The sequence below is a fragment of the Terrapene carolina genome, unplaced genomic scaffold, assembly GCF_002925995.2.
Source record: "Terrapene carolina triunguis isolate 2854851 unplaced genomic scaffold, T_m_triunguis-2.0 Scaffold68, whole genome shotgun sequence".
NCBI classification, from domain to species: domain Eukaryota; kingdom Metazoa; phylum Chordata; order Testudines; family Emydidae; genus Terrapene; species Terrapene triunguis.
The window spans coordinates 25,494,957-25,509,632 of NW_020664419.1; the positions used below are offsets into that span (position 1 = coordinate 25,494,957).

The 14,676-nt window shown below is 45.0% G+C and overlaps 1 protein-coding gene across 1 annotated transcript in view; it reads right to left on the reverse strand.

The window, feature by feature from the left end:
- The window catches only part of CELSR1 (cadherin EGF LAG seven-pass G-type receptor 1), a 273,393-nt gene that overhangs the window by 151,016 nt on the left and 107,701 nt on the right, over positions 1 to 14,676 (reverse strand). The window contains exon 2 of the mRNA XM_026648694.1: positions 10,026 to 10,664. Within this exon, the coding sequence (XP_026504479.1) occupies positions 10,026 to 10,664 (639 nt within the window). The remainder of the gene's footprint in view (positions 1 to 10,025; positions 10,665 to 14,676) is intronic.

The window sequence follows — 14,676 nt, forward strand, 5'->3', positions numbered from 1 at the left end:
TGAATAAAACTAAACGGCCAGACTTTCAGGGCTTGCCTACACATGGAACACTAGAGCAGCACAGCAGCAGTACTGCAACTGCACTGCTGTAGCGCTTCAGCATAGAGACTACCTATGCTGATGAGAGGGAGCTCTTCCATTGGCATAGGTAATCCACCTCCCCAAGAGGCAGTACCTAGGTTGATGGAAGAACATTGCTGTCTGCACTGGGGGCTAGGTTGGCTTAACTACATCTGCTCAGGGGTAAGGATTTTTCACACCCTGAGCAACTTAGCTGGGTCGACCTAACATTTTAGCATAAACCAGGCCTTAGAGAAATACAATGAATTCTGCTGCTCTGAATATCTCAGTACAGTGTTACTGGACAGAATCTTAAGAAGAATTTTTCTGTCTACCTAGCAACTGCCTGTCCAGGAAGTGGATTAACTACAATGACAGGAGAACCCCTCCCATCACTGTAGTAGTCTACACTGAAGCAATACAGCGGAGCAGCTGCACCACGGCAGCTGTGGCATTGTTGCATTTCAAGTGTAAACATACCCTTAGCTATTCTCTGACTATGTAAGAACCACAAAAGTGTAAATTAAGTGTGCAACAGTGGTGCTCTCTTGCAGTGAAAAGGGCACTCTATTTTAGTCTGCACAGAAATTCAAACTAAACACTGAAACATAAAAATAGTAAACTTCTCATATAGAAACAGTGTGAACACTAGACATTTAAGGCATGGTACTTAGAAGACCATGTCCTTGATTAGGCAAGTGGAAAGTTGTGATTATTTGTGACTGACTTACTAAGAATTGCAAACATCCTACAATATTTGTTACCCCGTCTCATTTGTTTGTCTCGTGCACCTGTTATGCTTTGTCTTTTAGACCATCTCATACAGTTGTACAGCACCTAGCACAATGATATCCAACCTAGTTGTGGCTTTTGGGGGCTACTGCAATAAAACTGTTAAAAAAATAACACCAGCAATGATGATCTGTGTGACACACAATGGGAGAGTAAGGTTTTACTTTTCATGGTAATACAGTAATATGACAGTGCAGCTTACAGAAAAACTGCAGCGCAACATGTAAAAGATCTCTCTGAACACTACATTTGATTACCTCAATGATTTAAGATTTATATCCCCCTTTCTCAAATAAAAGTCAAAGAAGAGGTGCAGAGGGCCCAGGAAACTCTGAGGCAATATTTATATAACAACTGCTCCCCCCAGGTGTTTGGGTGGCCAAAGAAAAGGCAGAAGGAATACCCTCCACTGAAGGAGAGTAAAACATTGGTGGGGACAGATCCCCCTAACTTTCCCCCTTCCCCCCCGGTTGCATCTATGCCTCCAACGACTGTGCCGGTCTCAGGATTAGGCCCCTGCCTTCAAGAGCACCAGGTACATCGAGAGCTATACCACCATTTTTACTTCTGTCCCTGCCCTCACTCACATTCAGATCTAGGGATTGTTAGCTTGAATTCCCAGCTGACCTTAACTGCTTCAGCTGCTCTCAAACAAAGCTCTGTGTTTTAGGCACATATAAAGCATGAAATACACCTGGAAATAAATACATGAAGTAGTTATTCCACATTACTCTAGTTAATTACATTTGTTTGCTTAATTTGAAATACCAGGCCCTGTAACAGATCAAATTTAAGCCCTCAGTCATGCACTTAGTCCCATCAAAACCAATGGTGGTGTTGTTATTGTGTACTGTTTTCTTAACGCTACCAGAGTACTCAGATTTGGACAAAACGAAGAAATGAAGACGGTCGCTACTCCAAAGTGATTGCTATAAACATATGTCTCCTGTTCACTCACCTCCTTACATCACAGGAAGTGAAGCCAATCAGTAATTAGCCAGTATTCCAGTATTCCAATTTCAAAAATACCTTGTAAAAGCTCGGTTTACCTTTGTGCTAGTAACTGAAGACTCCTGAAGACAGAGAAACTTTCATCATGTATAAATGACTAATAATTACAGCAAAACAAATGGAGAACTTCAAAGCAGCGGGGGGGGGGGGGGGAAATAGAGGGAAATTCCAACTTATTAGGACATAATTATCTTCTATAGGAAATAAATACTATATTTTAGCAGATAACCAGAGTGCTTTTATACTGAGTTATGTTTGTTTTATGATGCATCATCAAGTTTTCGTGTTCCTCATCGAAGAGATGACAGATTTTACCATTTTCTTCTAATTATTTTTCTAAATATGGCTCTTTATAGGGAAAGGGAGATTTTATAACTTCCAGAGCAGGCTACATTCCACTGAGCAATACCACTCCAATAGGGATAAGCCATCTTTTAAGTGTATTTAAATATTCAACAATGTCTCATATTAATACGATACTGCACTGAATCAATATCGTGACGGCATTTCTGTAGGGCCAATATTCCTCCACTTTCAACCTGTTTATTTTCCATGCATAACCATACCAGTGGGCAAATTTTTATTCTATTCATTAAAATTTACTAATTTTGCATTCAAGTAAACAAGCAATGTTCGTATTGAAAAAAACCCTGCATTATTTGAATAATAAATAAATATGATTTTTTTTATAGTTTTAAGCAGTAAATTATATTTTTTAACATTTTAAAATAAAATATTATGGAATATGAATAGCTGTAAGTCAGATGTGTAAAATGGCTGAAATCTTATTTTATATAAGACAAAAATGGGGACAGGGACCATCTTTGTGTTTTGTGTTTGTACAGCGCCATGCACAATACACTCATGGTTCATGACTAGGGCTCATAGGCACTACGGTAATACAAATAATCAATAATGATGATAAAGTTTAAAGTTTTTTACCCCCCACGGAGATGGATATCAGACTGACAGGGGCTAAACTACTCAGTAAAATATTTCTATGATTATTTCTGATAATGAATTATTTGTGGATAATATTTTCCACCTGGTCCTCTGAGTGGGGGAGGGAAGGAAACAAGCTCTGGCCAATGACCACAATATGTCAGTTCAGTGGTTCCCAAACTGTGGGGCGAGCCGCCATAGGGGGGCGCAGAGGAATGTTCAAGGGGGTGCAGTGGGACCCGGGACAGCCTGCATTGGGGGGCAGGGAGGAAGCGCCACCCAGCCTGGCTCTGCCCCCAGCTTCACTCTGGCTCTGGCTCTGACCTCAGTCCTGCCCCAAGTTGAGATCCCAGTTTCAGCTCCCGGCCCCAACCATGACCCCAGTCACAGCCCCCGGCCTTGGCCCCCAACCGCAGCCTGGCTCCCGGCGGCAACTGCAGCTCCCACCTTTCAGCCCCCCTCCTGGCTGCAGCCCCAGCCGCAGCTATGGTCCCGGTCTCGGCCCCCAATCTTGCTCCCAGATCCCAGGGGGCACAGATGGATTACATTACGGTAAGGGGGGACATGACATAAAAACTTTGGGGACCACCGCGTTAGTTGTATCCATTTCAATGGAAAAAACATATAATAATGCAATGTGGGCATAAAGGTCCTAATGTAGCATCAACTTGATCATGCTGCACATACTATATTTGTATTGTATCTGTTTAACAACAAACAGGAATATATTAATATTCTTACTGAATAGCAAACTAAAAATATTATGGTGATACTACAGCAGAGCCACATTTAAAGCTGCATTGAGGTTTGCAGTTTAAAGCAGGGATTAAACTTCTTTATTATGTGTGACTGTTATCGTGCAACTTCTCCAAACTTACAGCACTTACTCTGCAGAATGAATTTTATAATTGAGTTAAAAAAATTTAAAATGGACCCTTAACTTTTTCTGGTTTGGTGTGTAACTTTGTGGCTCCCTCTAGCAAATGAATTCCTATATTTGATATGTGAAACGAGGCTTACTTCTAAAAGAGAGCAAAATCTAAGACATGAACTACTTTAAATTTTAACATTAATTTTTATGTACTAATACTACTTAATCATTATGTACACCACAGATGATCATTATGAATATTTTTGTCAACAAACATTACAATTATTAAATATGTGTGTATCAAAAGGATGCTCCAGATTCCAAGCTTTCATTATTTAAAAAAATTTGTTTCTAGCCTTCATGGTTTTGAAGAAAATCTCAAAAACATTAACCAAATATAAACCAATACAGTGTTATCTCCCTGAGCCTGCAACAAGTCTGAAGCAATAAAGTTGGAGAAGTGTGAACAGCCCCATTCATCTCAATGGTGTGGTTAACTATGGAGACTAAATATGACTATTCAAATGTCAACATTGTTAACTAGTTTTAGCACAAACCTCCAGCTAATATGACAAGTGGTTCTGAAAATACAAAAAATGCATTGCACTTAATGTAGCAATTATATATTTATATCACCTACACTATAAATACAGAGTAAATATGCAAAGAAATCAAATGATTAGTTTATGAGTTAAACATTTAAAAAATACCTTTTACATTTTCAACTGTTCATCTATTTATTTGGCAAGCCTTTTCCCCCAGAGATTTCCAGCAAAGAAATTTCTGAACAGACGAAAATGCAAATTATTGCAAATTCTAAAACATGGGTTAATTAAGTTTGTTAATGTGCAAGTTTTTGTTTAATAAACTGTTAGTCATAATCACTTCTATTTATACTGTAATGTTTATTATAGAAAACATTTTTCATCAAATTAATTTGTCATAAAACTTCCAACACTGTCTCACAGCCCGTTTCAGTGTTCACAGGTTGAGTTACAAGTTTATCATTTGGACCTTAGGAAAGGGACTGCTCTCCGGCAGACTTCCTCTGATCTCTAGGAGAACCCCACATCCTGTGCACCTCTTAAGGGAGGTCTCTGGTCCACTGTCTTTGGCCTCGTACCCCCCCCCAAAGTGCAATGTTCCCCCTGACAGTGCTGCCCCTCTCCACCGCCCCATCCTTTGTAATCTGTGGACCTGACCCAAAAGCCACTGATGGTAAAGAAAAGACTTTCCATGTGGGGGGCTTGGAGCAGGCCCTATAAGCACATAGCATTCAGACATACATTTTCGTAAATATGGATCTATATATGTATAATTTTCGAAAAGATAAAACTTTAGAAATCTAAAACGTCTGCTGGAAAAAAATGCATGGGGCAGTGGACAAAAGATGTTCAGCTAGAAGAGATGGAGAATAGCTGAGGTTCTCAGGAGTGAAGCTGACCAAAGAACAGGGCTAAGGAAGCTTGGGAGCCACAAACAATCGTATTTGCTCTATTTAAAGTTTTACACTCACAGTGGAAGAAAACGCCTTAAATAATGTTCCAGCTTTCTCTGCCTGGCCTCAAAGGTTTTCAGCCAGCCAGGCTGCTGTTTTGAATAGAAGATGGAGGAAGCTGGAGCACTGGTTTAAGCATTTCCCAGTGCACATTTGTGGCACGTGCAGCGGCACTGGGAGCAGTGCATTATGGGCAGCTATCCCACAGAGCACCTCTTCCCATTCTGGAGCTGTGGCTTGTGGGAGGGGGGCGTGGAGTGCAGGGCATTCTGGGTCCTGTCCCAACGCCCCGTGATGCATCGGTTCGCATCCCAGCATTCCCTTTGCTTCCGTCCACATTTGGCGCCATCTTTCAACGTTTTTTGTACCGCGTGCTCTGTCTTCCCTTTTGGTCTGCGGGAATGGAGCCCGAACTGCTGAGGAGTATGCTGACGAGTCTCACCAGCACGTCACGTTTGGCAGTCGAGTTATTCCTTATGATCCAAAGTGACAGTGAGAGCTCCGATGATATCAACTCGAGTAACGCATATGACACGCGTTTGCTTGTGGCATTCACGGACATGCTCACCACCGTGGAACGCCGCTTTTGGGCTCAGGACACAAGCACTGAGTGGTGGGATCACATCGTCATGCAAGTCTGGGATGACGAGCAGTGGCTGCAGAACTTTCGGATGAGAAAAGCCACTTTCATGGGACTGTGTAAGGCGCTCGCCTCCACCCTGCGGCACAAGGACACGAGATTGAGCGCTGCCCTGACGGTGGAGAAGCGGGTGGCTATTGCAATCTGGAAGCTGGCAATTCCAGACAGATACCAATCGGTCGCTAACCAGTTTAGAGTGGGAAAGTCGACCGTTGGAATCGTGTTGATGCAAGTTTGCAGGGCCATTAATCACATCCTGCTCAGAAGAACCATGACTCTGGGAAATGTGCATGACATTGTGGATGGCTTTGCACAAATGGGTTTCCCTAACAGCGGAGGGGCGATAGATGGCACGCATATTCCAATTCTGGCACAAGCCCACCTAGCCTCCGAGTACGTTAATCGGAAGGGGTATTTCTTGATGGTTCTCCAGGCGCTTGTGGATCACCGTGGGTGTTTCATTGACATTAACGCAGGCTGGCCCAGAAAGGTGCACGCATCTTTCAGAACACTGGCCTGTTCAAGAAGCTGCAAGCCAGGATTTTTTCCCCAGCCCAGAAGATCACCGTAGGGGAAGTCAAAATGCCCATTGTGATCCTTGGAGACCCCACTTACCCTTTAATGCCGTGGCTCATGAAACCCTACACAGGGAGCCTTGACAGCAGCAAGGAGCGGTTCAACAACAGGCTGAGCCAGTGCAGAATGACTGTGGAGTGTGCTTTTGCCCGTTTAAAGGGCCGCTGGCGCTCTCTGTATGGGAAGCTGGACCTGGCTGACGACAGAATCCCCGCAGTTATATCCACATGCTGTACCCTCCATAACATTTGTGAAGGGAAGGGTGAAAGATTCAGTCAGGCATGGAACTAGGAGGTTCAACACCTGGAGACTGAATTTTAACAGACAGCGAGCAGGGCTATTAGAGGGGCCCAGCGCAGGGCTGCAAGTATTAGGGATGCCTTGAGGGAACAATTTGAGGCTGAAAGCCACCAGTAATGTCTGGTGCCCTGCACGGGAGTGAATTGCAGTGGTTCCAATGTTAGTAGGAATTTGTGTTTGCTACACTGACTTGCAGTGCCTGTTTCTTTCCTGGGCTAAGGTATCTTTTACTTTATGCAATAATAAAGAATATTTTCAAAGCCAAAAAATCCATATATTGAAAAGAGACACAACTGTTTGGGAAACAGAAAGGGCAAGGGAGTGGGGAACGGTACAATCACAGATTTGTGTATGTCCTGTCTGGAGTGCTGTGCAATGAGTGCTGCACTTCAAGATGGCTATACTACATGGTGATGGGGGTTGAGTGCAGTGGGTAATAGCCGTAGTTTTCAGGGCTGTGTGGGGAAGCTACAGGTGTTGGAATCAGCTGGGTGGTAAGAACCCAGATGTTGGGGAAAGTGGTTCGGAGGTGACATGGGGGCACAAGGGAAAGAGTTTTGGGACAAGGGCTGCAGGGGGGGGCGGGCGCGGTAGTGCTCCGCCTGCATTGCTACGAGTGCCTGTATCGAGTCCACTTGGCGCTTCATGATGCTTAACAGCCGCTCCATGCTTTGGTGCTGGCGATCCGCATTCTGCTGGCGGACCCTCCTTTCACTCTCCCGCCACTCCTGCACTTTTTGATTTTCATTACTTGAATGCTGCATTACTTCATGCAACATGTCTTCCTTGCTTCTACGTGGTCTCTTTCTGATTCTTTGGAGTCTTTCAGCCGGTGATAACACAAACGGCTGAGATCTCAAGGTTGCATCTGTAAAGGCAAAATGCAACACTTAACAGAGGCAGCATTGTTCACACCAGACAGAGCCATACTTACGGGCAAGCACAGTCTACACAATATCATAATTTGCCCGTCCCAAAGCGAGCGCACATAACCCACGGAAGCCCCAAAATGGTGAGTAAGCACAGGGTCAAGCGTGACTGACTGTTTCACAGCTGTACTGTCCTCTGGGTTTCTGTGCCTTGAGGACAGCCAACAGTGGCAGGGGGCCCCTATACTGAACTGTCCCCACATTTTCCACAGGAGTTAGTCCTGGAAGGTATCTCGCTGCTGAGGGTGACCTGGGAAGCAAGGGAGGGTCTTCTACTGCAATGCGGCTTCCGCCCTGGCCCATATGCAGCTTGCTTGTGCGCAGCAATGGTCACCCCGCCCCTCACGGCACAGTGGCGCGGACACGTTAGCCTGACTGGGACAAGGACCACAGTGACTCTCCCAAGAAACCTGCGCAAGCGCATTGCCCAAGTTCTGGATGAGACCTTTGAAGAGCTCACTGAGGCCGATTACCGCGATGTGAGAGAGCACATCAACGCCCTATTCCGCATCTAGGCATGCATGCAGCCCTAACCCTCCTCGCCCCAAGAGCCCGCATCGAATAACTTCCTTGCCAAAATAAAAGCCGCTTACTGGGAACTGCCTCTGGTGTTTGTCCTTCCCCAAGCACCGGCCGCCGTGACTGGCTACCTTCCTCCTGGCTTGAGAACAGCTCCTGGCTGCATGCATCTAGGGATTCCGGGGTGTCTTCCTCTGCCTCCGCATCCTTGCTCCCGCTTTGCTCCTCCTCCTCCTGCTCCTGCCTTGTTGCACTGGGCTCTAAAGTGTCCATGGTGGTCCCCGGAATAGAGGTGGGGTCGCCCCCAAGGATCGCATCCAGCTCTTTGTAGAAACGGCAGGTCGTGGGGGCAGCACCGGAGCGGCGGTTTGCCTCGCAGGCTTTGTGGTAGGCATTCCGCAGCTCCTTCACTTTAACCCTGCACTGCAGTGCATCCCGGTCATGGCCCCTTTCCATCATGTCCCTTGATATCTGCCCGAAGGTATCGTAATTCCTACGGCTGGAGCGCAGCTGGGACTGGACAGCTTCCTCCCCCCAAACACTGATGAGGTCCAGCAACTCACCATTGCTCCATACTGGGGCTCGTCTGGAGTGTGGAGGCATGGTCACCTGGAAAGATTCGCTGAGAGCACTCCACGCCTGGCTTAGCAAACAGGAAGGGGATTTTTCAAAATTCCCAAAGAACTTAAAGGGCGGGTCTGACGGTTGGTCACCTGAGGGCAGGGCAGTAGAGTTCAAAGTGATGACCAAAGTGGTTAGCACAAGCATTGTGGGACACTTCTGGAGGCCGATCAATGCACACTATAGGACCAGGGCGTCCACACTGGCGCCGCGACGCTCCAGCGGGGGCGCAGCAAATATTATTCCACTCGCCGAGGTGGATTACTAGCAGCGCTGTAGCCGCGGAGTCAGAGCGCTCTACGTGCCTTGCCAGTGTGGACGGGGAGTGAGTTAGAGCTCACTGGGTGGCTTTAGTGTGCTCTAACTTGCAAGTGTAGCCAAGCCCTAAGTCTCAGCTGAGAGTTTAGGCCTCATTCAGCAAACTACTTGGACACATGCACAATTTAAGTTCATAAGTAATCCCATTAACTGTAATGGTTCTACTATGTAGCATTTAATTTTTCTTCTTCTTCTATACTCTTTACAAATATTGCAGAAGTAGCACTTTAACCTTTATTAATTGTCTGGTAAATTATGAGATAAAGTAACTCCATCAACAAACTGATAAAGATGAGCATACTAGGAGAAGAATGACAACACGAAGAAGCAATCTTATGCTCTTTTAAACATACAATTTCTAGAAAGGAAATTGGATCGAGAGATTATATTTGCCTGGATGGGTATTCACAAACTGAAGCTTACATACGGTATTTCCCACGTTTACATTATAGTAAGCTCTTTGAGGCAGGGACCATCTTTTTGTTCTGTTTGTACAGCACCAAGCCCTACAAGGTCCTGGTCCATGACTGGGGCTTCTAGGCACGACCACAATACAAACAATAAGTAGTAATACTAGTTCAAAATAAGGAGTGTCTCATCATAACATGTTGCACTCAGAGAATACTGATTTACATCTAGCACTGTTGGCTGTCTTGAGTATTACTTAAGGGGTAGAAGATAGTTGGATGTGCAATCAGGGACTCTCTTTTCCCTCCCAGAAACACAATGTAAAAGAAATGTGTCCAAACAAGACATTTTAAAGCAAAGATATGGGATTTAGTCTAACTGCAAATGTGACACATTAAATCCTTCTCTCTACCAGAGTTTAGTGTCAGACGCTTTCTCCATTTGAGTAAGAATGTCAACAATTTCAGCTTGATACAGAACTGACTCAGTGGATGGCCTAACATATAAATCATGGGTATAATAGATAAGATAAACACATACCAGTGTAGTCCTCGTAACATTCACAAGTGTAGCCTCCTTCTCGGCTCCGACAAAGCCCATTATTGCCACAAGGATTGGAGTAGCAGAGATCAATCTCTGTTTCACAATAGTCGCCTGTAAACCCAGGGGGACACCGGCACCTCAGACCATTGATGGGATGGATGGGTCGGAACAAAACGGTGTTTGAACTAATAAATGGAGCAGAGCTGTCAAACTTCAACACCGAGACGCACTTCATATAGTTCTCGCAAGGCTCTCGCAAACAGATATTGTCGTCAAAAGGCAGGACCCGCTGCATAGAGATCATGGTCAGTAGCGTCCTGTTGAGGTAGATCTGTTCCTGGAGGTCCTCGGAGGGGAAGAAATTATTTCTAATGCCACCAGGAAGTAAAGCGGAGAATGTTACGTTCAGGATATTGGAGCTGACGTCTGTATCATTTTGAATGTTGAAGACGAAGATGCCATCCTTGGTAGTAGACAGCACCGTCGCCACACCCTCCACAAAGAGAGAGAGCAGCGGGGAAAGGAACTTCTCCTGGGACATGTTTTCCAGCCGCACAGTGATACTGTTGGTCAGCATGTCATCAGTGATGATAGTCACCCTCAGGGTGCAGACTGCTGTGACACTGTGAACACCATCTATTGGCGGGAGGGGACGGGGGAAGGGGAAGAGAGAGAGAGAGAGAGAGATCAGAGTTATTTCAAACAACATCCTCTGAAGTGCTTTGGCATACAGACCAGGCTACTGAGGCATTCTCCAATAAACACAACTGAGATGTGAGACATTCCAACCTGCTGGGATGTGAGAGGGAGACAGACAGAAAGTGCTTTGGCTTCTGCACTGGAAAGAACCTAAGGCTTGCAACTAAAGTACAAGGGACATCCAGGTATGTGCTGTCCTAGACTGTTCCACTCAAACAACTGGAAACTGCTAGTAAGACAAATAGCTGTGAGAGGGTTAAGGGCAAGAAACTTCTGATAGGAACTGTACATATCTTACACAGGTCACTGCTAGCCTACAACTAATGCTGTGAAGCTGTCACTTTCTGCAGCACAACACCAAAATTATCTTCTCCCGCAGCGGTCTCAGGCTTAAAGTACCAAAACTATGCAGAGCGAGAGAGAGGATTATCAGGGCTTTAGTTAAAAGTCATCATAGGGGAAAAGAGCTAACTACATTTGATTTCCTTCAGGAACCTTATATGAAAGTTAGAGATGGAGCCAAATGAAGCCCATCTCTAATGAAAGCAAGCATTTTTACATTGCTCCATTATGTCTTTGACAGATCCATGTTTGTTTTGCTACAAAACATTTCAATGCACATACAGCAGTGATATCTGATACTAAGGAGTGATGGATGCCAGTACAACCCGCAGTACAGAGTTAGACTTATATTAGTACAATGTCTTTGCAAACTTTACAGCATCATTTCATTATGAAATATAATTATTGACCCTGGGCAATGTGATGGGTTCTATATACATTATGTATACTGTATACATAAATGAACATGGAATTTGCAAGAATCAGAGAGATCAAACCCTCTTGTTTGGCTGTCTCCTTGCTGACCTTAAGGACTTTGTCATTTTTTCACTAATATATAATATTTTATTTAGAAAGTACAGATCATAGAGTATAAAATATTAAATTATTTGTACTATAGTAGTGCCTAGAGGCCCCAATTGAGATTATGGCCTCATAGTGCTAGGCACTGTACAAACACATAGTAAGAAACAGTCCCTAGTCCAAATATTGCACAATCTAAATACAGTAGAACCCCAGAGTTATGAACCCCAGAGTTACAAACTGACCAGTCAACCACACACCTCATTTGAAACCAGTCAGGCAGCAGCAGACACACACACACACGCAAGTACAGTACAGTACTGTGTTAAGTGTAAACTATTAAAAAAATAAAGGGCACTTTTCTTCTTCATAGTAAAGTTTCAAAACTGTATTAAGTCATTGTTCAGTTGTAAGCTTTTGAAAGAACATCCATAATGTTTTGTTAAAAGTTATGACCATTTCAGAGTTATGAACAACCTCCATTCCTGAGGTGTTCATAATTCTGAGGTTCTACTGTAGACAAGATGGACAAAGCAGGGGAAGGGAAACAGAGGCACAGAGAGTTGGCTGGTCAGGGCAGTAGCAGAGTTGGAACAGCACCCAGCTCTCTAGACTCGCAGTCCAATACCTCATCCACTAACCCAAACTGCCTGCCACACGGTCCTTTCTAATGTCTAACACTGAATAGTCACCTACTACATACATCTTCTCCAGCTAAACTGAGATACACACACTGGGCTTGATTTTGCATCTCTTCAATGTAAAACAGCAGTAATTGCATTTGAATCAATATAAAACCAATGTGAGATCAGAATCCGGTCCCAACATTTCATATATAGGCTTTTTTTCCTTTTCTTTTTTCGATTGTTGGGTTTTCTGTGTTTTAATGGGGTGATAAGCAGAGAATCATCTCGTGCCAGGTGAAGTTGTGTCCATGTTCAGAATAACCACCTAGAAAAACAGAAAAATCAGAGCAGCACCTATTATCTAGTAATATCGTTGGGTATGTAATGATGCAATCTGGATTTAAAGTTAGAAGATTTCTTTTCCAGTACTCCAGGTGGGTCTAAACCAGGGGACTCAAACTCAAGTGACCATGAGGGCCACATGAGGACTAGTACATTGGCCGAGGGCCGCATTACTGACACCTCCCCCAGCCACCCTTGGCCCCGCCCCCACTCCACCCCTTCCATGAGGTCCTGCCCCCATTCCAACCCCTTCCCTGAAATCCCCACCCCAACTCTGCCCCCTTCCTGCCCCCCAGGGAGGGCAGGAGGGGCGTGGGGTGTGGTGGGGGCTCAGGGCAGGGAGTTGGGGTGTGGGGTGCAAGAGGGGTGTGGGGTACAGCAGGGGGTTGGGCTGGAGGAGGGGTGCGGGGTACAGCAGGGGGTTGGGCTGCAGGAGGGGCTCGGGGGGCGGGCTCTGGCCCGACACGCACTGGGGGCAGGGCAGGCCGCCTGTCTGCCTGTTCCCGCACCCCTCTGGGAAGTGGCCGGAACCTGGGGGAGGAGGGGCACAGGGGTCTGTGTGTTGCTGTTGCTTCAGGCATCACCCCCAGCAGCTCCCATTGGCCGGGAACGGGGAACTGCGGCCAATGGGAGCTGCTGGGGGCGCTGCCTGAAGCAAGAGCAACACACAGAGCCCTATGCCCCCCCTTCCCCATGTTCCGGCCGCTTCCCGGAGCGGCAGGGGCAGAGCAGGCAGGGAGCCTGCCCTTCCCCCAGTGCGCGTCGGGCTGGAGCCACTCTAGGTAAACGCTGGGGGGGGGGGCCGTGAGGAGCTCGTGGGCCGCAGAAAACAACCCCGCGGGCCGCATGCGGCCCCCGGGCCGCGTGTTTGAGACCCCTGGTCTAAACTAAGCATTTCCCCCCTACCCGGGAATGTCTATAAAACCTCAGCTGCTAATTGTTTTTCTTTCATTATAAAGCAGCTGCAAAGCAAATAAAATATTTTCTCATGGGTGCTACTTTACTACTTAATGGCTAAAAACAAACAGTGGTGGAGTTGTGGCAAGTGGTCATTATTTTGGGTGATCTTTTTGTAGGACCCATCACACTAGCTTATTTTTTTAGCTTTCATTATCCCCAAGATGGGTATGCCACAGAAAATTTCCATCTCCTCTTCCTCAACCTGCTTCAGACAGACTGTCCTGTTTCCGTTTCCACAGAAGAGGCAAAACCGCCACGCATGATCTTCAAAGCTTTTCAATAGCCAAAACCCTAATTATAAACTTTTAAAAGTGCACAGTCTGCAGGTTCCCAAACAATGGAAATATCAGATGCATATTAGTACAATTAATGAACTTTTTTTTATAAATGACAGAATCAGACACGCTTAACCATTTCTGCCAACTACATAGTCTATTTCATGAGAGAACAGCAGCAGAACTAACTATTCATGCATGTTTCTACAGCTATTGTCATTTTGACTGGCTGGTCCATAGGGTGTCTGATCTATTTTGTTATATGCCGCACAATGTATTACTCAAGTTCTCTCATAACATGGAGGGAAAAGGGTGCCAGACAAAGGGCCTTTTTCTTAAGGAAACACTGATGTATAGTCCATGGTCTGTATAGTAAGAAGACAAAATACTATCTGCTGTCTGACAACCGACAAGTCCACAAACTGTCATAATCAATATCAACTGCCACAGTATACAAGAGCGTCCCAGCATTCACAGCAACTATTCTGACACAGTTAATAAATCACTATAAAAAGCCCAGTGTCGGACACCGCATAGCTTTGTTGTTCTGAAGAGAGCACAAAAGAAAACTAGACACATGCATATAGCTACAGATACTTTGAAATTACACGTAATGCTTTAAAAGCAAATATAACCTTGTGCAACTCTGTTGCAAAAAAATTAAAAAACAAAAGGCAGCAAAAAGTATTTTAAAATGTATTTTATGGAAAATAACACAACTAGCATTTTCAGAAAAACTGGCCCTTTAATCTTACTATGGGCTATATCATACCATCAAGTTTGAAAACAGAAATTCCCATTGGATGATTTATTCCAGCCACTGGAGAGTTCTGTTTAAAAACTGATGCCACTTTTTGTAACTAGTATCTATTTCAGTCCAAA